This window comes from Lingula anatina, chromosome 2 (genome assembly GCF_051362555.1).
Source record: "Lingula anatina isolate TDL-2025a chromosome 2, LinAna3.0, whole genome shotgun sequence".
Taxonomy (NCBI): Eukaryota; Metazoa; Brachiopoda; class Lingulata; order Lingulida; family Lingulidae; genus Lingula; species Lingula anatina.
The window spans coordinates 35,705,845-35,727,306 of NC_141768.1; the positions used below are offsets into that span (position 1 = coordinate 35,705,845).

At 36.0% G+C, this 21,462-nt stretch overlaps 2 protein-coding genes across 5 annotated transcripts; both read left to right on the plus strand.

Annotated features, from left to right (window-relative positions):
• The first annotated feature begins 171 nt into the window (after positions 1–171).
• LOC106150656 (E-selectin-like) lies at positions 172–10,037 on the plus strand. 4 transcript variants are annotated; one of them, XM_087005582.1, is made up of 9 exons: positions 172–399; positions 789–974; positions 1,179–1,399; positions 1,635–1,846; positions 2,301–2,501; positions 2,837–3,046; positions 3,369–3,578; positions 9,466–9,657; positions 9,867–10,037. In XM_087005582.1, exons 2-8 carry the CDS (start codon positions 942–944, stop codon positions 9,591–9,593), a joined length of 1,215 nt encoding a protein of 404 aa, XP_086861708.1. In that variant the 5' UTR covers positions 172–399; positions 789–941; the 3' UTR covers positions 9,594–9,657; positions 9,867–10,037. The 4 variants fall into 4 exon arrangements, with proteins under 4 accessions (XP_086861708.1, XP_086861709.1, XP_086861710.1 ...); XM_087005583.1 differs by lacking the exon at positions 172–399 and having other exon boundaries at positions 520–974; positions 9,466–9,667; positions 9,867–10,005; XM_087005585.1 differs by lacking the exon at positions 172–399 and having other exon boundaries at positions 525–974; positions 1,262–1,399.
• On the plus strand, positions 9,869–17,025 carry LOC106150673 (E-selectin-like). Its single transcript, XM_087005586.1, has 6 exons — positions 9,869–10,081; positions 10,309–10,517; positions 13,647–13,847; positions 14,184–14,393; positions 14,878–15,087; positions 15,578–17,025. Exons 1-6 carry the CDS (start codon positions 9,873–9,875, stop codon positions 15,676–15,678), a joined length of 1,140 nt encoding a protein of 379 aa, XP_086861712.1. The 5' UTR covers positions 9,869–9,872; the 3' UTR covers positions 15,679–17,025.
• The last annotated feature ends 4,437 nt before the right edge of the window (positions 17,026–21,462 follow it).

Here is a 21,462-nt window from a genome sequence, read left to right on the forward strand (position 1 = left end):
CATTTTTAAAGACATTGAGTTCATAATGTTCGTTAAATCCGTTTTATAATCAAAATCAATTTGCGATGGTTTTATAATACTTGCAACGACATATTTTATCATAACAATGGTCATTATTGCTTATTTCTTATTAATGCAAAAAAAAAAAAAAAAAAAAAAAAAAACTGTAGTCTATGTAGTCTAGCATCAAGAAAAGTTTACATTAATATTGCTGGAAACTTAAAGTTTGTAACAACAAGTTTGCAAGAAAAAATATATTGCTGGTAATTTGCAGCCATATTGCAGCAAATCTACGAGAAGGCATTGCAGTTTGCAGCGATATTGCAGCAAATTTACTGAAATTTGCCGCAGGCCTGATATTTTGCTAAGGGGTGACAGTATTGTTCCAAGAACAGTGAGGTTAGTTTTCGTGAGTTGTACCGTTCTACATGGGAGGGGAGGCACGGTGTGCCTCATACCCTCCCCCCCAAACCCCCCAAAAAAGTACCCTCTTGTTGGAATGTGTGCTAGCTACACGTATTTGCGTTAGCCGATTTCAGCTCCAGGGGCGAATTTTGGCAGATTTAGTCTTCTGGAAAACGGTCAGATTTTTATGTTTACATTGACAGGTATCTATTTTTTTCTGTTTGAAGACGGTCAAAAATTGAGGATGGATCAATAAAGATAATTTGGAGGACTGTCAGAAAATATCTCTGGATCCGCCCCTGAGCTCTGATAAATGTTCACTGGTAGAAGCATTTAAAATACTTCTCATTATATTTTCAGCAAGTCTCGATCTTTTATTTCAGCCAAATTTTCAGGGAAGCACAGGAAGCTCACCTCCACAACCAGTGGCAGTATTCTTGAGGGGAATCTCAAAAGCATACTTTTAGTCATAACAAACTGACACTCTACTTTGCAAGATTCTGAGATATTACCAAGCATACTTTAACACCTATTTTATGGTCAATTTGTATATCATGGAGTGGGTGAAGGTGAGATTAGATAAAGCACCAATGTACCAGTATTAGAAGGGAAATGAGGCGAATGTATTATTAACCAGTTATTCAAAATATTGAAAACCCTAACAATCCTGTAATTCTGATAAACAAACTGGTATTAAAAAAGGTTAAAATGCATGTTTTCCTCTTAAAGAAATTAAATATGGCATCTCCTCCCTTTTCCTTTTTTTTTGTTAGACTGCAATGCTTCTGGTAGGATGTACATGTATTCATGGCATTTATGGTAGTGCAATGATGGCAGATTGCCCCTCATTTGATAGGACAGCAGTAAGCTTGGACAAGCACTGGTGTAAAAATGATTCCACAGTCACATACACTGTAGCCAGGCAAAACTGTGAAGACATTTGCTCAGTCCTGGCAGTACCAACCAGTGGTACTGTGCTTTCATTTCACGAATTGTAAGTTTTTTATGTTTTGGTCATGCATGTTAAATGTTTAAACATTCATAATGGTAAAGGTAAGTTTCATTGTTTTCTTATAAAAATGTTAATGTTAAACAGCTTTAAGGTTACAGAAACATGGTGTGAAGTCAAATATATTGATAGGGAGGACATTTACAGAGGACATCTTTGATCATCACTTTTAATTTCTTTGACAGTAACAATGATTTTATTTCTTATTATTTGTGAACAGCACCCATGGCATCCAGCGTTGGATAGGCATAGAGAATAATGGTAGTGCCTGGTCTGGCATGGATCCTGGCTATAACAAATGGCCAGGTGGTGTAGAACCAAGCAGCAATGGGCAGTGTCAAGCAGCTACCTTCACATACAATATGACAACTACTTTAGTAACATTTTCAGAACACAGTTGTGAGGATAGATTCTCATACCAGTGCCAACAAGGTATTATGTAATGGTTCAGAAAATACAAATTAGTGGTGAAAATATGCAAATTTAAACCATTTTATTCATTTTTATGTACAGACACAGATGTTCTGTACTTATAGCAATCACCTGCGTCTGCCGTCATCGTCGTCGCTGTGCACTTTCAACAATAACATATAGTGAAAAAACGTTTTCTCTTATGGCTTGAAACTTACAGAACTGATGACTATTTATAATATACAGGTCAAGTTCGAAAACCAACATGATCAGGCCATTTCTTCAAAAGTTATGCTGTTTTTTTGCTTTTTTTCATCTGTACATTTGACAGCTTTGCTGCCTTGTTTATGAGAGCAGTCCCTAATAAAAACGTGGTTATGCACCTTCAGATGCACATATTATGGTGACCCACTATTCTTAATCTGGTTACAAGTATTGTCTTTTATTGCTGAAGGTGACCTTGTTTTGTTTTCAGCCACTGCTCCTTGTGGTGCATCACCAAACATTGCCCAGGCAACAAAGGTATACAGCCGGTGTAGCTCCAGTTGTTGTTTTGTTGGGGGACAGGTAAATTACACGTGCCAAGCAGGTTACCAGCTCACTGGATTTGAAGGCTCAGTAACATGTAACAGTGATGGGAACTATTCTGTTGATGCCAGTGTTGGAACTTGTGTTGGTGAGATAGATTCTTTAAGCCCAGAATGTACCAATGTTTAACAACCCTGCTATTTTGTTAAAAACTCCTCCAATTTTGACACTATTTTATTTTTTTTATCTCAGAGTTAAAAGTCATGCTTGTTTGTAAAAATGTAGCATTATTTTTAAGTTTTCTGAAAACCATTTGTTTTGCCATTGATAGTGTCATATCTGTTATCATTTTCAGTTATAATCAATTTTAATGCAAGTAAAAGTTACAGAATATGGATATATATATAGTTACAGAATATATAAGAATGAGATGTGAAATGCAGTTTGTCTTATCTTTTGTCTTGTTTTTTTTTTTTTTTCCAGCATTATCTTGTTCTAATTACACCCTAAACAGCAACAATCATGTGACAGGCAATGACACCAGTGGAAGCTACGTGTATGGCACAGTGATAGAGTTCACATGTGAGGACGGTTATGAACTGGTCGGAGGAGGAGGAGCTACCACAAAACTTGTTAGATGTAGTGCATCTGGAGCCGGAGTAGACTGGGACGCAACAGTTCCCACATGTCAGGGTATGTTTTTTGTTTGTACTTAGTATTGTTGTTTTACCCATACCCTGAATATACCAATGTTTACAAGCCAGCTATTCTGTTAAAAAGAAACTGTTTCCATTTCGACACTTTTATTAATCTCAGAGTTAAAACTCTTGCTTGTTGGTAAAAATGTAGCACGATTTTGAAGTTTTCAGAAAAAACTATTTTGTCTTGCCATTGATAGAGTCATTTCTGTTCTCATTTCAGTTATAATAGTTTCTAATGCGAGTAAAAGTTACACATAGGAATGATATGTGAAATGCAGTTTGTCTTATCTTTTGTCTTGATTTTTTCTTTCCAGCATTTTCTTGTTCTAATTACACCCTAAACAGCAACAATCATGTGACAGGCAATGACACCAGTGGAAGCTACGTGTATGGCACAGTGATAGAGTTCACATGTGAGGATGGTTATGAGCTGGTTGGAGGAGGAGGAGCTACCACAAAACTTGTTAGATGTAGTGCATCTGGAGCCAGAGTAGACTGGGACGCAACAGTTCCCACATGTCAGGGTACGTTTGTACTAAGTGTTGTTGTTTTACCATTTCTACAAAACCTGAACAGGGTGAAGGAGTGGGCAATACAGGTGAAGTAACCATATACATGTATATGCCAATCAGAATAGTTTTAACCATGTATATGCCTATCAAAATAGTTTTAACTTCAGTACTGGTAGTTCCATATGTCTGCAGGGGCTCTGTAGGTGTAACATAGATATATTGGAAAGGAGACAGATGGGTACAGATGGGTGTCCCTAAGCATTTTTATTTAAAGCATGTTTTTATGTGACATTTTTTTGAGAAAATCCAAAAATATAGCCTACATGTACAGGAACACCTACATATTGTGTTGTAAACGCATTAGTGATACAGTTTTTTGAAGAGAACTGGAGCTTAAAGTTTAAAAAATCATGCAAACTGTCATTAAAACTCTGATTATTTTGAATTTTTTTTTCTTTTGTTCCAGTACCCCAACCTGCTTCCGCAGCTGTCAGTAACTACCCAAGAATTGTATTTACTTGCACCATAATAATATTATCAAACTTGCTTGTTTGGATACATTTTTAAAGGACTTGTTCAAATGCAGCTTTGAAGGATAAGCCAAGATGTAATTTTTGAATATCAAAGACTCTTGATAATTGATTTAATAATTAAATTTGTCATTGATTTGCTTAAGCTGTTTAACTGACCTGGTTGTAGAAAAAAAAGGGATAAAAATTGATTATTTAACACAAAGTTTGTTTTATTTCAATCTATCTGTACAATAATGTCAGGAAAAAAGGAAATAATTATAGAAATATGAGTACAATATTCAGGCTGAGTGAGAGAAGGTGGTATTTGAAAAGGGGACCCAGTTAGTTATCAGGGTGATGAGGCTCATTCTTTGAAAGATCAGGCATACGTCTTTTAAATATGTATAAGCATTTTTTTTTTTTTTTTTTGTGACATGACATCCAATTTTCACATTTTGATTATGACCATTTCTGTATTAAAGCTTCACCGTTTGTACCCATATATAATCATGCTATTATATGATAAAAATAGCCCATTTTGGGTAATTTTTTTTTCACCCATAATGCATTACTTAATAAAATGCAATATATACCTATAGATTGCAAAATAAATTGTATCAAAAAAATAAAATGTTTATTTGCAAATCTTGAATGACTCTGCAAACCTTCAATATTTACAAGAGATACAGAATCCGCCTGGGTGTTCTAGTGAGTGGAGTACCTAATCTGGCGATGTGACTGGAGGGCCAAGAACGGGCTCGTCGAAGGACCGAACACAATGTAGGAGTATGTGGCAGGAAAAAGGAGCCAACTGATAAATGTTGCTTATATTTTTGCTGAAATTTCATGCATTTTATCTTAGATTACTAATATTAGACAATGACATGGAGCTGTACTTAGAGTTTAACAGTTGGGCTTTTCTGCTTTAAAAACCCTTTATATCTTACATAATTTCACTTCCATTAAAAAAAGAAATGTATTACATGTACCGTGTATATACTTTCAGGTGATGTCAGGTGAGTTATGGGATTGAATAAAATGGCTACGTAACTGTGCGATCACATATTGTGGTTGGCGGGGTGGGGAGGGGGAGTCACAACCTGAAATTAAGGTAGGGGAGACCGGGGCTAGTTGGCCCAGTTAGACACTTTTGGCCTTGTAGAGCCAACTAGGAGTGGGTTAGAGTAACAAAACCAGTTTCAAAGTATAAGCCCCATGAACTAAGCTACGTATGCAACGTCATTATTTTTCAAATATAATGCCAAGTGGCTCACAATTTGACAAAGAACGCAGTTGACGTCAGGGGGGCCAACTTGCCCCGCCATGGGGCAAGTTGGCCCCAGGGTTGGGGCAAGTTGGCCTCCCTACACGAAAATGAAGTATACGTCCCATGTAAATGCCTTGAAATACATTTTTATAAAGTTTTAATTTATTTAATTGATTTTTGAGAGTCTTTGATGAATAAACAGTTCAAATGAGGCAGATTTATTGAGGTTTCCGTACGTCACGTTGTTGGGGGGGGGGGGGGGGGGGAGGTATGTGTTGCAAGAACCAAAATATCTATCAATAAAATGTGTTTTGTTTTAATTAAGAATAAATAAATAATGGTATAAAGAAGATTTTTAATGAATGAAAACGAATAATAAATTTTCTTTTTAAAAGAAAGTAACAAATTCAGTTTTAAACCATTGAGTTTGTTTCAACAATGGTCTCTAGCTAGGGAGGGGTGGAAAATCCCCTTGGGGCCACATATAACACTATAAATACAAAGGGAATCCCCTTACAATGAATTAAGGCAAAATAAATGTTTTTCTACGGAAAGTACAATGGATTTGCTTTTTAATACCTACAATCAACAGAATATTTCTAATATAAATTTTCAAAAAGACACCTGAGAGAAAATTTTAAAAAATCAATCAGACGGTAATAGACACCGGCAAGCTTTCACCAACTTGTTTATTTCAAACAGCGTTGCGCGCAAAGGTTTGTGGGTAATATGAGGGTCCAACTTGCCCCGAGTCAAGGGGGCCAACTAGCCCCGGGTGCACATTATTTATTTTAAAGGATGGTAGCCATTTATGGTGCTAGAATGAGCAACGATGATACATCTCTGTGAAACTTGAAACAATGAGCTTCAGTTTGATGCCCTATACATATCTTATATTCGATCATAAAACCTTTGAAAATAGATTTTTAAATCTCTTAAACAAAATTACTTTTAGGTGCAAAAATCGTTTATTTCGACTCACCGCTAAGTAAAACTTTTTAACGTCCGACACTTCCTTAGTATTGTAGGCTACGGTCACTTTGCAAGAGTATGTGGCCAATTTTTTTACCTCGTAGTTACTTTTTCATAAATTGACGGGGGGCCAACTTACCCCGGGGTCCAACTAGCCCCGGTCTCCCCTATGTTGTATTTTTAATATGAAGTTTTTTTTATTTGTAATTCAAAATTATCTGAGTACACTGAAGTCATAACTTGTTAGTGAATCATTTTGTACCTTGTATTAATGATGATTTGAATTCTTTTTCAACTGCTCTCATTAATATCATGTTATTTTGTTCTTATTTCCAAATTGGGTAGAGTGATAGAAACACTAAACCAGTACGCATTATTTCATGTTCAAAAATAAATTTTATGTTATCTCACACAGATTTTCATAAAAAACCTTTACTGTTACCTAAACAGATCTGTCTGTCCACTTTACTGACACCTATTTTGCAAAGGATATGCTAGTAGGCAATGGGTCTTACCTGAGCTTACTAAAAAAAACTCTGACGACTTACTTGTGAATCACCAATAATCTCGTTTTTATTCGGTCTAGAAAGTAAGCCCTTAAACAAAACTGAAACGTTTTTACTATGACTTTCACTTGCATTGGTAATTGAAAATTATCTAGGCCTTCAGCTACATTAAGCCTATCGTGGGCCAGTAATGCAAGATGTAAATGTTACATATGATTCTTTTATTCTCTATATAAAAACAGATTATATCTTGACAAGCATGCCCAATGCTACCATGTACATGTAGATCTTTTATGACACACTCTCTGTTAAGTTGCATTCACATATGCTTTAACAGAGGCAAAACTTAAAAACAGTTTGTGCCAATTCAACGTAAAATGAAGCGTCTCATACCTTTCGATTTCAGTGTAATTCATAACCTTGCAGATTAGGTAAAAACAGACCACATTTATGTCCCGGCCGACCAGTAAACTATTTTGCACATGTACAGTAAGCATGATATTACCCTCTTCATGCAGGGTGCCGGCGAAGATGCAGGCATGAAACAGGGCCGATAAACCTACCCTTTTATGCATGTTTCAGTCGAATCACCAGGAATTGAAATTATTCGGTACTTCATCTAAAACAGTCAAAAATGTCAAAGCTGTTTATTCTTTAATCCAAGGTCTCCGACCCAAAATACAGTTTCACCATGTTTTAACCGCTAGCGGTAATGTACTAAATACATATATGTACACCGAAAATGCGTAGACGTTATATTATATCAACAAATATTAACATTTCCATAACAACTGATTCTCTTATTAATTATTATCAATTATTGTAAACATTTTAATAGTTAAATCCTTTGTTAACACTAAGTGAACTAGAAAAGCACTCCGAGAGCGCAGACCTCCGCCAAGGCAGCAATTTTTGATTATTATTGATTCTTGATCCGGATCACCACCAAAAACTTATCATTTCTTCCTTGGCCCATTTTCGACAGTTCCTGAAAATTTTATTGAAATCGGTCCTTTACTTTTTGAGTTATGTTGATGACAGACAGACAAACAAATAGACAGACAAACGGAGTGAAAACATGTGATAATGTAATTTTAGCGCAATAGTGGTGAGAAAAAGAACCGTTGGCCTATAATTTATACTGAAAGCATATCAATGAAGCAAATAAGTGTGATATACAGTATATAATTTTACCAGACTATATCAAGGTTTGATATACCTTCACTAATGTCACTTGCGTCTTGAGTTTCTTGTTCGGTTCAATTGGTCACGGGACCCATGGCCAAGAACTTACACTTTTTCTTGTTTTACTCAGTAGTGCAATGATGTACCGGTATGAGAGACCATTCCCACAGATATTTAGATCGATCTTTCCCCCTGGGGAGTCTCACTAGGTTGCTGTCAGCTTTACTGGCTTATATGTCTGTCCCGCCTACTAAAGCTGTTAGGGGGTAAATAACTTTTGGGTAACGTGATGACGTTTGATAGGCTGGATGTTTTTTTGTAATCAAATGCAACACTGTCGTTGTGAATAGGTACAAATAACAAATGCAATAAAACACAATAGCACTCGATTAACGCCAAAAATTCTAATTATATACCCACGCTCGGCTGTCACCTTGATTGGATAGTAAACGATTGTCGTAATATCGCTAAATGATTTTAAAAAAGGGTGCATAAACTTGAAATCCACCTAGAACAACCTTAGACTGCCACATTAATCCAATACAATGCAAAAGTAAACTATAACAAGTGGTTAAAGCCTTCAAGCCGAATGTCGTAAAGTCCCCATAATACCTCCATAGAGACCATAAAATAGAGTAGGCCTAGCTACTCGAGCTATTTCAGGTAAATTTCTTTACTATCACACGATTTGAGAAACTTGTAGGAGTATAACTTTTTTCTAGCCTGTAGGTCAGTTTGTCGCATTTTTTAAAACTTAAATGTCACTAATTTGCCTCAAAGACGTATTTAGATTTATGAACACAATAGGGTCATGGAATGGTATCGTCTTGGATATGGATTCTTTGATTTGAGGAGATCAGTTTAGTTGAGTACAGATGGTAAGTCGTCGTCTGCAAAATTTTGATTTTTTGCCATTTTAAAGGCATTGAGTTAACAAATGTTTGTTCAACCCGTTTTATAATTAAAATGAATTTGCGATGGTTTTATAATACTTGCAAAAACATATTTTATCATAACAATGGTCATTATTGCTTATTCCTCAGTAATTTACTGAGTACTGTAGTCTATTTCACGGCGTCTCATGCTAGCAACAAAAAAGTTTGCATCAATATTGCTGGAAACATAAAGTTTGTAGCAGCAAATTTACAATAAGGAATTACAGATTGCAGCGATATGTCAGCAAATTTGCTGAAATTTGAAACAGGCCTGATATTTTGCCAAGTGGTGACAGTACTGTTCCAAGTACAGTACTGTTAGTGTTTGTGAGTTGTACTGTTCTACCCCCCCCCCCCTCACCAAAAAAAAAAGTACCCCCTTGGTGATCAGTATTTTGGAATGTATGCTAGCTACATGCATTTGCATAACCCTATTTCAGCTGCTCTGATAAATGTTCACTCTTCGAAGCATTTAAAATACTTCTCATCATACTTTCAGTGAGTCTTAATCTTCTATTTCAGCCCAATTTTCAGGGAAGCACAGGAAGCTCACCTCCACAACCAGTGGTAGTATTCTTGAGGGGAATATCAAAAGAATACTTTTAGGAGCAGTCATAACAAACTGTCACTCTACTTGGCAAGATTTCTGAGATGTTCCAGGCATACTTGAACACCCATCTGATGGTCAATTTGTATATCATGGAGTGGGTGAAGGTGAGATTAGGTAAAGCACCAATGTATTAGAATGGAAATGAGGCTATTGTATCATTAATCAGTTATTCAAAATATTGAAAACCCTAACAATCCTGTAATTCTGATATGCAAACTGGTAATAAAAAGGTTAAGGATGCATGTTTAATTATAGTCTTTCCTCTTGTGAAGAAATTGAATATGACATTTTCTCCCTTTTCCTTCTTTTTTAGACTGCAATGCTTCTGATGGGATGCATTCATGGCATTTATGGTGTTGCAATAATGGTAGATTGCCCCTCATTTGATAGGACAGCAGCAACCTTGGACAAGCACTGGTGTAAAAATGATTCCACAGTCACATACACTGTAGCCAGGCAAAACTGTGAAGACATTTGCTCAGTCCTGGCAGTACCGACCTTGCATACTGAGATTTCATTTCATGAATTGTAAGTGTTTTTATGTTTTGATCATTTTTTATGTTTAAACATTCATAATGTAAATAAAGTAAGTTTCATTGTTTTCTTAAATAAAACTATTTAAATTTAACAGTTTGTGAAGTCAAATAAATTGATAGGGACATTTACAGAAAGGTCAAATCTTTGATTATCACTTTTAAATTTCTTTGATAGTACATGTAATATAGTAATATCGTTTTATTTGTCATGCTGTACAGAATCAATGGCATCCAGCGTTGGATAGGCATAGAGAATAATGGCAGTGCCTGGTCTGGCATGGATTCTGGCTATAACCGTTGGCCAGGTGGTGTAGAACCAGCCAGCAATGGGCAGTGTCAAGCAGCTACCTTTACATTCAGGCATGGAAGTCCAGTAACATTCTCAGCACACAGCTGTGAGGACACATTCCCATACCAGTGTCAACAAGGTAATATAGATAATGTTGATATAAGGAAACAAGTCTGGACACACAGAATGGCATGTTTTATGCAGATCAGTTCCAATATTGTTTTGTTCTCCTTTCTTAAACCACTAGCTGACAGTAAATCAAAACACACACACACACTTTAAAGAGATTCTGTATTCTGTAAGGAAGTTAGCCATTGTGTCTAGCACATTTGTTATTATTCTGTTGTGTTCACATGTCTTTCAGACATGATATTTCTTGTTCAAATTGAGCACCCACAATAAATATTTATTGCACCAGCATTTATACCTCTACAACTGTTACCTGGGATTCCTAAGTCAGCCTCACTCTGAAGTAACAATTAAGCTATTTATTCTTAACTGGCTATTATTATCTGTCACAGAAGAGCAAGCATGCGTCAAGGTATAAGAATCTCCTCCGAGCCCAGCCGAGAATTAATTACAGCTTAGGAAGTAACTCACTCATGCTACCAGTAATTACGCCACGGGGTATTCAGGGCACAGACCATGTTCACAAGATACCGCCAATAGATTTTTAGAAAATAGATTTTTCGTGTGGACGGTCCCTAATTACTCTGCCTACTACACTCGAGTTATGCTCCGTTGCATCACTGCCCAACAATACGTTGATGGTATAATTGGGCAAATGAGGAGTTCGCAGCTGCAGTCATGATAACATAAATAAACAAAACATGAGCATTTTAGTGACGGAGAAATTCAGAAACTCTTCCATTTAGCAATTAAAATATTAAAATATGTTAACTTTACTATTGCCTTGGGTTTATAGCAATAAAATCATAAATGTATTCTGAATCAAAATATTATATTATAGTGTCTTAAAAAATTAAAATCTTTGATTGATTGATGTCTTTTGTAAATCAGACTTTACGAAAGGCGTCGGACCGTCGGACATGCCTGGCAAATTTCGTCTCGGTCCGATAAAAAATCCTGTATCATCGGACCTTATGTCCGGCGAGTTTTCAAACTCACTGAGAATGTGTAAATAAAAGGAATACGTTGTTGTTTCTTTTCTGGACGATATATTTTACTTCATTCAAAAAGAGAGACGGGGTGAACATTTCGGGGAGTTCCCAGCTAATTATACATAATTTATTAACCTCAGTTTCACTCACAAAATTCTATTTTGTGACTGGCTGAGGTTCACTCGGAACTACTCGGATGTCTCCGCACTCGACAATAACCTCGGACGTAATACGGAGGCAGCCATATTTATGAGCGTAACGATCGATTGAGTGAGAAGGCATTTCCGGCGGACAAAATGCATGGATTTGGTGCATATTTCTCCGCCTATCACATCCGAGGTTAGTATGGAGCTTGCGGAATGAGCCGAGGATTGCCGATTGGCTGAGGTTGGGGAATTCCTGAATGATGTAATGTACAGTCTCGTTTTCGTTTTCGTAATACCCTACACAACAAAATGGCCGCAACACATGTGCTCGTGCTATTTGCGTTTTTACAGACTTGATCCTCTGTTTCTTCATTATCAGTCTTACACAGTACTCATGGATAAGCCTTTTGGTTAGAAAATGACGTTGTTGAACTTAAAACACTTCGTTGGTGCAAAGCGTGGCAAAAATGAAAACGAAGTGAGGAAGAGAAACGGAAGTTTAATAAAATTGGAAAGAAGGTAGGCCCTGGCGGACTTGTGATCTGTAGGAGAGGAAAATATTGTGTGCCGAGCGTCAGGAGTACTAAAGTTAACATTTTGATCAATAGCAACATAAATGTTACAGCTTTATTATGGGTTCTTAAATTATGGAACATATGTACGTATTTGCATGTACCGTTCATCACGAGTTGGAGAAAGTGCACATGAACTTGATGAAAATCACAGTTTGAAGTTCTTTTTATTAAAAAAAAAAGAAATAAAATGAAGAAAGAACTTAGACTCGGACTGGACAGTCCCTGTCAAAGCTTCAATTGGATGAAAGAGACTGTCTTACTGTGCTGTATCAAAATGCATATGTTATTGCCAAAAACAACGTGTGAAATGGTTATTCGATTAACAGACGTTTTTATGGACATACATTTGATATTACTAGCTACACATTCTTCATACTTGTAATGTTTTTAATCCTTGTGTCATTCCACAGCGTCTTTTTCATTAAATAAAAAACAACTTGTTATGCAAGTAATTTTTTGCCTTTTTTTTTTTTTTGTTTTGTTTTTCTTTCTTATTTTACTTTTCTACAAATAAATATATATAAAAAAATTAATATTTGTTTTAATGTCAATGATTTAAAACATTAGAAAATACACATGAAAAAACGAATAATGGTTGATATTTCTATTATTTTACTTCGGTCTGACAGATTTTGTTTCGGTCTGACAAAATTTTCAGGCTTGTCAGACCGAATGTCTGACAGATTTTTTGGCCTTTCGTAAAGTCTGTAAATGGAGGCAGTATATAATTCCAAATTAATGGATTTGAACACCCTCACATTTGTTATTAAAACTTTTGAGTATGAAAATAATGCCTTTAACACCAACATTTCCTTTTTTTATAATTTTGCAACAGTGTCAACAATTTTATGAGCTACAGTTACACCATGTGATATCATTTAAATTAAGCAAGCTTAGTTTAAGAAATACAAGAACCCTAATACATACTTATTATATGAGCCTTAAAATGTTGATATAATAAGCTTTTGTCTCTATGTTTATATAAAGTAAAATATAAATTATATAAAATGTGAAGAAAAGTTACTATGGTTAGCTATGGTTAGTCAAACATTGTGAAAAGAAATAAAGAAATCAGTCTGCTGAGAGCCAAGACTTCCCGACGTGCGGTTAAACTGGTAGATCAGACTTTTCTCGGGCATAGCATTTTGCACTGGATTTACGCCAGCGCAACTGCTACACCTAACTTACAACCGGTTGGTACAACCAGGGAATTATATCCGATATAATTCCCTGGTACAACCGGGCACTGAGTTTTACAGTCAGTTAAATAAACCATGTAGCAGAAAACTATATGTCTTAGTTGTCTTATTGGTGAAAAAGAAATCTAAGAACCTGAATAACCAACAGCCTGGTTATTACACACTGTTCTTAATCTGACTACAAGTATTGTCTATTATTGCTGAAGGTGACTTTGTTTTGTTTTCAGCCACTGCTCCTTGTGGTGCCTCACCAAACATTGCCCAGGCCACAAAGGTATACAGCCGGTGTAGCTCCAGTTGTTGTTTTGTTGGGGGACAGGTAAATTACACGTGCCAAGCAGGTTACCAGCTCACTGGATTTGAAGGCTCCATAACATGTAACAGTGATGGGAACTATTCTGTAGATGCCAGTGTTGGAACTTGTGTTGGTGAGATATTAGATTCTTTAAACCCTGAATTTACCAATGTTTACAAGTTACAACCCTGCTATTTTGTTAAAAACTCCTCAAATTTTGACACTATTTTCTTTTTATCTCATAGTTAAAAGTCTTCCTTGTTTGTAAAAATGTAGCATGATTTTGAAGTTTTCTTTAAACCACATATATATATATATATATATATATATATATATATATATATATATATATATATATATTTTTTTTTTTTTTTTTGACACTTTTTTATATAAAGTTACAGAATATATAAGAATGAGATGTGAAATGTAGTTTGTCTTATTTTTTGTCTTGTTTTTTTTTTCTTTCCAGCATTATCTTGTTCTAATTACACCCTAAACAGCAACGATCATGTGACAGGCAATGACACCAGTGGAAGCTACGTGTATGGCACAGTGATAGAGTTCACATGTGAGGACGGTTATGAGCTGGTCGGAGGAGGAGGAGCTACCACAAAACTTGTTAGATGTAGTGCATCTGGAGCCGGAGTAGACTGGGACTCGACAGTTCCCACATGTCAGGGTATGTTTGCAGGGGCGGTAGGCCGTGTTCTGGGTCTTCCAGAAGACGGTCAGATTTTCAAGTTTTAATTGATGGGTATCCAATTTTTTCTGTTGGAAGACGGTCAAAAATGGAGTCTTGATCAACAAAGATAATTTGGAAGACTCTCAGAAAATATCTCTGGATCCGCCCCTGTGTTTGTACTAAGTATTGTTGTTTTACCCATACCCTGAATATACCAATGTTTACAAGCCAGCTTTTCCATTAAAAAAGAACTCTTTCCATTTTGACACTTTTTTTAAATCTCACAGTTAAAAGTCTTGCTTATTGTAAAAATGTAGCATGATTTTGAATTTTCAGAAAACTATTATGTCTAGCCATTGACTGTGTCATTTCTGTTTTCATTTTCAGTTATAATTGTTTCTAATTCGAGTAAAAGTTACACATAAGAATGAGATGTGAAATGCAGTTTGTCTTATCTTTTGTCTTGGTTTTTTCTTTCCAGCATTTTCTTGTTCTAATTACACCCTAAACAGCAACAATCATGTGACAGGCAATGACACCAGTGGAAGCTACGTGTATGGCACAGTGATAGAGTTCACATGTGAGGATGGTTATGAACTGGTCGGAGGAGGAGGAGCTACCACAAAACTTGTTAGATGTAGTGCATCTGGAGCCAGAGTTGACTGGGACTCAACAGTTCCCACATGTCAGGGTACGTTTGTACTAAGTGTTGTTGTTTTACCAGTTCTACAAAACCTGAACAGGGTGAAGGAGTGGGCAATACAGGTGAAGTAACCATATACATGCATGTATGTGCCAATCAAAATAGTTTTAACCATGTATATCCAATCAAAATAGTTTTAACTTCAGTACCGGTAGTTCCATGTGTCTGCAGGGGCTCTGTAGTTGTAACATAGATATATTGGAAAGGAGACAGATGGGTACAGATGGGTGTCCCTAAGCATTAAAAAAATCTACGATGGAGGTTTCGGTCTTAAATTTCACTTTTTTAAGTATGTTTTTATGTGACATGTTTTTGAGAAAATCCAAAAATATAGCCTACATGTACAGGAACACCTACATATTGTGATGTAAACGCAATAGTGATACGGTTTTTTGAAGAGAACTGGAGCTTAAAGTTGAAAAATCCTGCAAACTGTCATTAAAACTCTATTTATTTTAATTTTTTTCTTTTGTTCCAGTACCCCAACCTGCTTCCACAGCTGTCAGTAACTACCCAAGAAATGTATTTACTTGTGCCATAATAATATTATCAAACTTGCTTGTTTACATACAGTTTTAAAGGACTTGTTCAAATGCAGCTTTGAAGGATAAGTCAGGATGGTATTTTTGAATATCAAAGACTCTCAGTAATAGATTTTTTGATTAAATTTGTTGTTGATTTGCTTATGCCGTTTAAATGACCTGGTTGTAGAAAAAAAGTGATAAAAATTGATTATTTAACACAAGGTTTGTTTTATTTCAATATATCTGTACAATAATGTTAGGAAAAAGAAAGGAAATAATTATAAAAATAAGAGTACAATATTCAGGCTGGGCAAGAGGAGAGAAGTAAGAGAAGGTGGTATTTGAAAAGGGGACCCAGTTAGTTATCAGGGTGATGAGGCTCAGTCTTTGAAAGATCAGGCATACGTCTTTTAAATATATATAAGCATTTTTTTGTGACAATACATCCAATTTTCACATTTTGATTATGACCATTTTTGTATTCAAGCTTCACCGTTTGCACCCATATGTACATACACTGTATATGATAAAAATACCCCATTTTGGGTAACTTTTTTCACAGACACCCATAATGCATTACTTAATAAAATGCAATATATACCTGTAGATTGCAAAATAAATTGTATTAAAAAACTAAAATGTTTATTTGCAAATCTTGAATGACTCTGCAAACCTTCAATATTTACAAGAGATACAGAATCCGCCTGGGTGTTCTAGTGAGTGGAGTACCTATTTACAGGTCTGGCGATGTGACAGGAGGGCCAATAACTGGCTCGTTGAAGGACTGAACACAATGTAGGTGTATGTGGCAGGAAAAAGGAGGCAACTGATAAATGTTGCTGATATTTTTGCTGAAATTTCATGCATTTTATCTTAGATTACTAATATTAGACAATGACATGGAGTTGTACTTAGAGTTTAACTGTTGGGGTTTTCTGCTTTAAAAAGACTATATCTTACGTAATTTCACTGCCATTAAAAAAAAGAAATGTATTATATACTTTCGGGTGATGTCAGGTCAGTTGTGGGATTAAATAAAATGGTTACGTAACTGTGCGATCATATTTTGTTGTTGGCGGGGGTGGGGAGGGGGAGTCACAACCTGAAATTAAGGTATGCTGTATTTTTAATATGATGTTTTTTTTATTTGTAATTTAAAATTATGTGAGTACACTGAAGCCATAACTTGTTAGTGAATCGTGTTATATTAATGATGATTTGAACTCTTGTTCAACTGCTCTCATTAATATAATGTTATTTTGTTCTTATTTCCAAATTGCATAGAGTGATAGAAGCGGTTAAACCTGTGCGTATAATTCCATGTTCAGAAATAAAATTCATGTTATCTTACACAAGTTTTCATGAAAACCTTTACTGTTATCAAAACGGATCAGACTGTCAACTTTATATTACTGATACCTATTTTACAAAGGTATATGTTAGTAGGCAATGTGTCTTAACTGAGCTTACCAAAAAAAACTTTGTCATCTATTTCTGGTGAATTACCAATAATCTCGTTTTTTTTTTTTTTTCAGTCTAGAAAGTAAGCCCTTAAACAAAATTGAAACGTTTTTACTCTGACTTTTACTCGCATTGGTAATTGAAAACTATCTAGGCATCCAGCTACATTAAGCCTATCGTGGGCCAGTAATGCAAGATATAAATGTTATATATAATCCTTGTATTCTCATTATAATATCTGATTTTATCTTGACAAGCATGCACAATGCTACCGTGTACATGTCGATCTTTGACACTCTCTGTTAAGTTGCGTTAACATATGCTTTGACAGAGGCAAAACTTAAAAATAGTTTGTGCCAATTCCACGTTAAATTAAGCTTTTCATACCTTTCGATTACAATGAAATTCATAACCTTGCAGATTAGATTAAAACAGACCAGATTTAAGTCCCGGACCAGTAAACTATTTTGCACATGTACAGTTAGCATGATATTACCTTCTTCGTGCAGGGTCCCGGCGACACCAGGGTGCCCGGCGAAGACGCAGGCACGAAACCGGTCTGATAAACCTACCTTTTTTAAGCATGTTTCATTCGAGTCACCAGGAATTGAAATTACTCGGTACTTCATCTAAAACAGTCAAAAATGTCAAAGCTGTTTATTCTTTAATCCAAGGTCTCCGACCCAAAATACAATTTCACCATATTTTAACCGCTAGCGGTAATGTACTAAATACATTTATGTACACCGAAAATGCGTAGACGTTATATTATATCAATAAATATTAACATTTCCGTAACAACTTATTCTCTTATTAATTATTATAAATTATTGTAAACATTTTTAATAGTTAAATCCTTTGTTAACACTAAGTGAACTAGAAAAGCACTCCGAGAGCGCAGACCTCCGCCAAGGCAGCAATTTTTGATTATTGATTGATTATTGATCCGGATCACCACCAAAAACTTATCATCTCTTCCTTGGCCCACTTCTGACAGTTTCATATAAATCGGTCTATAACTTTTTGAGTTATGTTGATGACAGACAGACTAACAAATAAACAAACGGAGTGAAAACATAACCTCCTTGGCGGAGGTAACAATGTGATATTGTGTTTTTAACGTAATAGCGGTGAGGAAAAGAACCGTTGGCCTATAATTTAAACTGAAAGCATATCCAATGATATCAATGAAGCAAATGCAGTAAGTGTGATATACAGTATATAATTTTACCAGACTACACCAGGCCCGTAGCCAGGGGGGGTTAGGGGGGTTCGAAAGAACCGCCCCTTTTGCTGAGAAAAGGTCCACTCTGGGTAAAATTTGATCTAGGTACATGAAGTTTTTATGGGAAAGGGTCCACTTTTTCAGAAAAAGAACCCCCCTTTTGAGATTGCTGGCTACGGGCCTGACATCAAGATTTGATATACCTTTACTAATGTCACTTGCGTCTTGAGTTTCTTGTTCGGTTCAATTACATGTAGGCCTATTTCTGATTGCAAATTCAATTTCCTCTAGTTTTGCCCAAATTAATTTCCGTGCTTGTGTTAGAGGCTTCGCTGTGGGACCTTTTTGCCGGCTGACTGGTGGATTTCTTATCAGCTGTAATTTTCATTCTGTTCTTGTCAAAGCATTTTGAATTGCTGTTTAAGCTCATGGTGATATATCTAGATATAGATAGGCCTATGCATTTTCGAGGCAATAAGGGTGCACTTGAACTATTGCTACCCAGTGAGCAGTACTCACTGATGCACCCGTATTGTTGCGCCTTGTCACGATCTATTGTCAGTTGTATAGTGGCAGTATGTGATAGATACAATACGAGTCGCCGAGCTGTACCTGAAATATTACGAGTGTATTGTCGAGCTGCAGGCGAAACAATACACGAGTAATTTTCACGTACAGTTCAGCGACGAGTGTTTTATCTGGCTTAAACCACGGCCTCTACTACAGTGCTACTAGTGCTGCTGATTGGCTACTACACTTCCCTTGCGATATTTTACTCATACACGTTAGGGGCCCTTGTGGTCACTTACACACACTGGACAATAGAAGGGGAGGTAAAGCCCCCTTTACACTGGATGGCGTCCTTTCTGCGCCCAGCAATACGGCCCCATTTGAGAGTTAAAAAATTATAATACTTTACGTGCCGACAACTGGCCGATCATTGAGCATTCATTCTGATACAAAATCAATGCTCGTGCCTCCTTATTAAGACCACAGCAATGCCAAATTTCATGGTCGCAGAAAGGACGCCGTCCAGTGTCAAGGGGGTATAAATGACTGTGGAATGATATGCTCCTGGTATCATTTTATTAACATCAAATTTCACAAAAGAAACGGTTCTGACTGAACAATACATGATCAACTGTGTCGATATTCTGACATTGCATATATTCCGCCTCTTCAGGTTAATAATTTTGATTACTCTGATTCAGGGGGTGACACTTCCAGGCCAGTAGCTGGGAGGGGGGGGGGGGTTAGGAGGGTTCGAAAGAACCGCCCTTTTTGCTGGGAAAAGGTCCACTCTGGGTAAAATTTGATGTAGGTACATGAAGTTTGTTATGGAAAAAGGTCCACTTTTGCAGAAAAAGATCCTCCCTTTTGAAATTGGTGGCTACGGGCCTGACTTCTATTGTCCAGTGTGTGTAGTCCTGTGTTGGACGATGGAGGACAAGGCTGAACACGCCTTTACAGCCCCCCCCTCGACCGAATTCAGTCCCAGCCATTTCGTGCAGCAGCAGCAGCAGCACCACCAGTAGCTGCAGCAGTTTAGATACTGAGAAGTTCCCCAAAAACACTACTTCTTCTCCCCATCAATGGCGGATTTAAAAGGGGGGAGGGGTCTGACCTCTCCTTCGGTTTCTGATAAATATATACAACACCAACATTCCCCTCTTGAAATTAAAATTTTGACTAGATAAACAATAGTTCTAAACCGTACCGAAGTGCACTGTTTGCTCTCAAAAACACCCAAAAATTTCTCCAAACCTTTGAACAGGCCCCGAACTCCACACCAAGGGGGCGACGGTCGGTTTCACATGTGAGGTCTGTCGTTCCGCCCCCACCCCTTCAAATAATCCTGGATCCGCCCCTGCCCATCATGTAATGATGATGAGGATACCTTGATACTTCATGTGCCTTCACAGAATAAGAAAATTGTCATTGTCAAAGAAGGCAGGAAATTTACTTTGGAAGTGTAGATTTTTAAACTTTCGTTTTCACATTCTGTAGGCCTATTGTGAGCAAGTTGTCGTTCAAATTCGAGAACGCCAATTTTCAGTTTTTGGGTAAATGCTGTTTCGTGATATGTTACCTTTGATCAATTTACACAAAAATTTGGAAATATTACTGATTTTGTTACATTTCAAGGTATGATATCCGCTGTAAAAAATACCAAAAAGAGCTTGATATTGACATCAAAGGAAAAAATAGATTATCCATGTTTACCTACACAAATATCGTGGTTGATAAGATTTAGTAAAGGGTGTAAACAGTTCTATGACTTGCAAGTAAATTCAGACATACAAAGATATAAATCTATGGAAAAATGGGAACTTTTATTAGAAAACACTTTTAAGGATAATACTTAAAAAATTAATAGTTTACCATTTACCTGTACAAAAGAAACAAAGTTGGTTCCAGTTCAGAATTATAAACTGAATACTATCCACTAGAGATTTTTCGTATAAAATTGGAAAAGTTCCAGATAAAATCTGCTGTCTCTGTAAATCTAATACAGAAACATTACAACATTTGTTTTATATATGTGAAGTTATAAGAACATTATGGACAGAAATAAATGCTTGGTTAAGACAAAAATTATACAGAAATTTGACTAAATTAGAAAAACATGTTATGTTGGGTTTTACAGAGAGAATGAACAAGAAGTTAAACTGTATTATTATTATTATTATTATTATAAAATATTATATATACGGATGTGCTTATCAAAACACTCTTCCAGTGTTGGAAGTAGTAAAGAAATAAATATAACATTTTTATTTGAAGTCTACTCTTATATATAAGTATAAAGATTTTTGTATCATATTGTATAATAAGATGTTATAATTATAGAAAAAATTTCTAATATTCTCCTTCATTCTTTTATTTTCCTCTCTCTTCTTCTCTTCTCCGGTATATAAATAAAAACAATTCACAAAGTTTTCATATGATATTTTGTTACTATTTTTTTATTGTGAAATTAAAAAATATTAAAAAAAAAGAGATATCTAAACCACTTAAGCTGAAAGCAATTTAGCGAGAAACCCCTCGGAGATGGATCGATCAAGTTAGATCGATCTAGGCATGGGAACCCACTTTTACGCTTTTTCCTCGTTTTAAGTAGTGTGTTAATTGTAATGTGCAGTGTCCAACAGG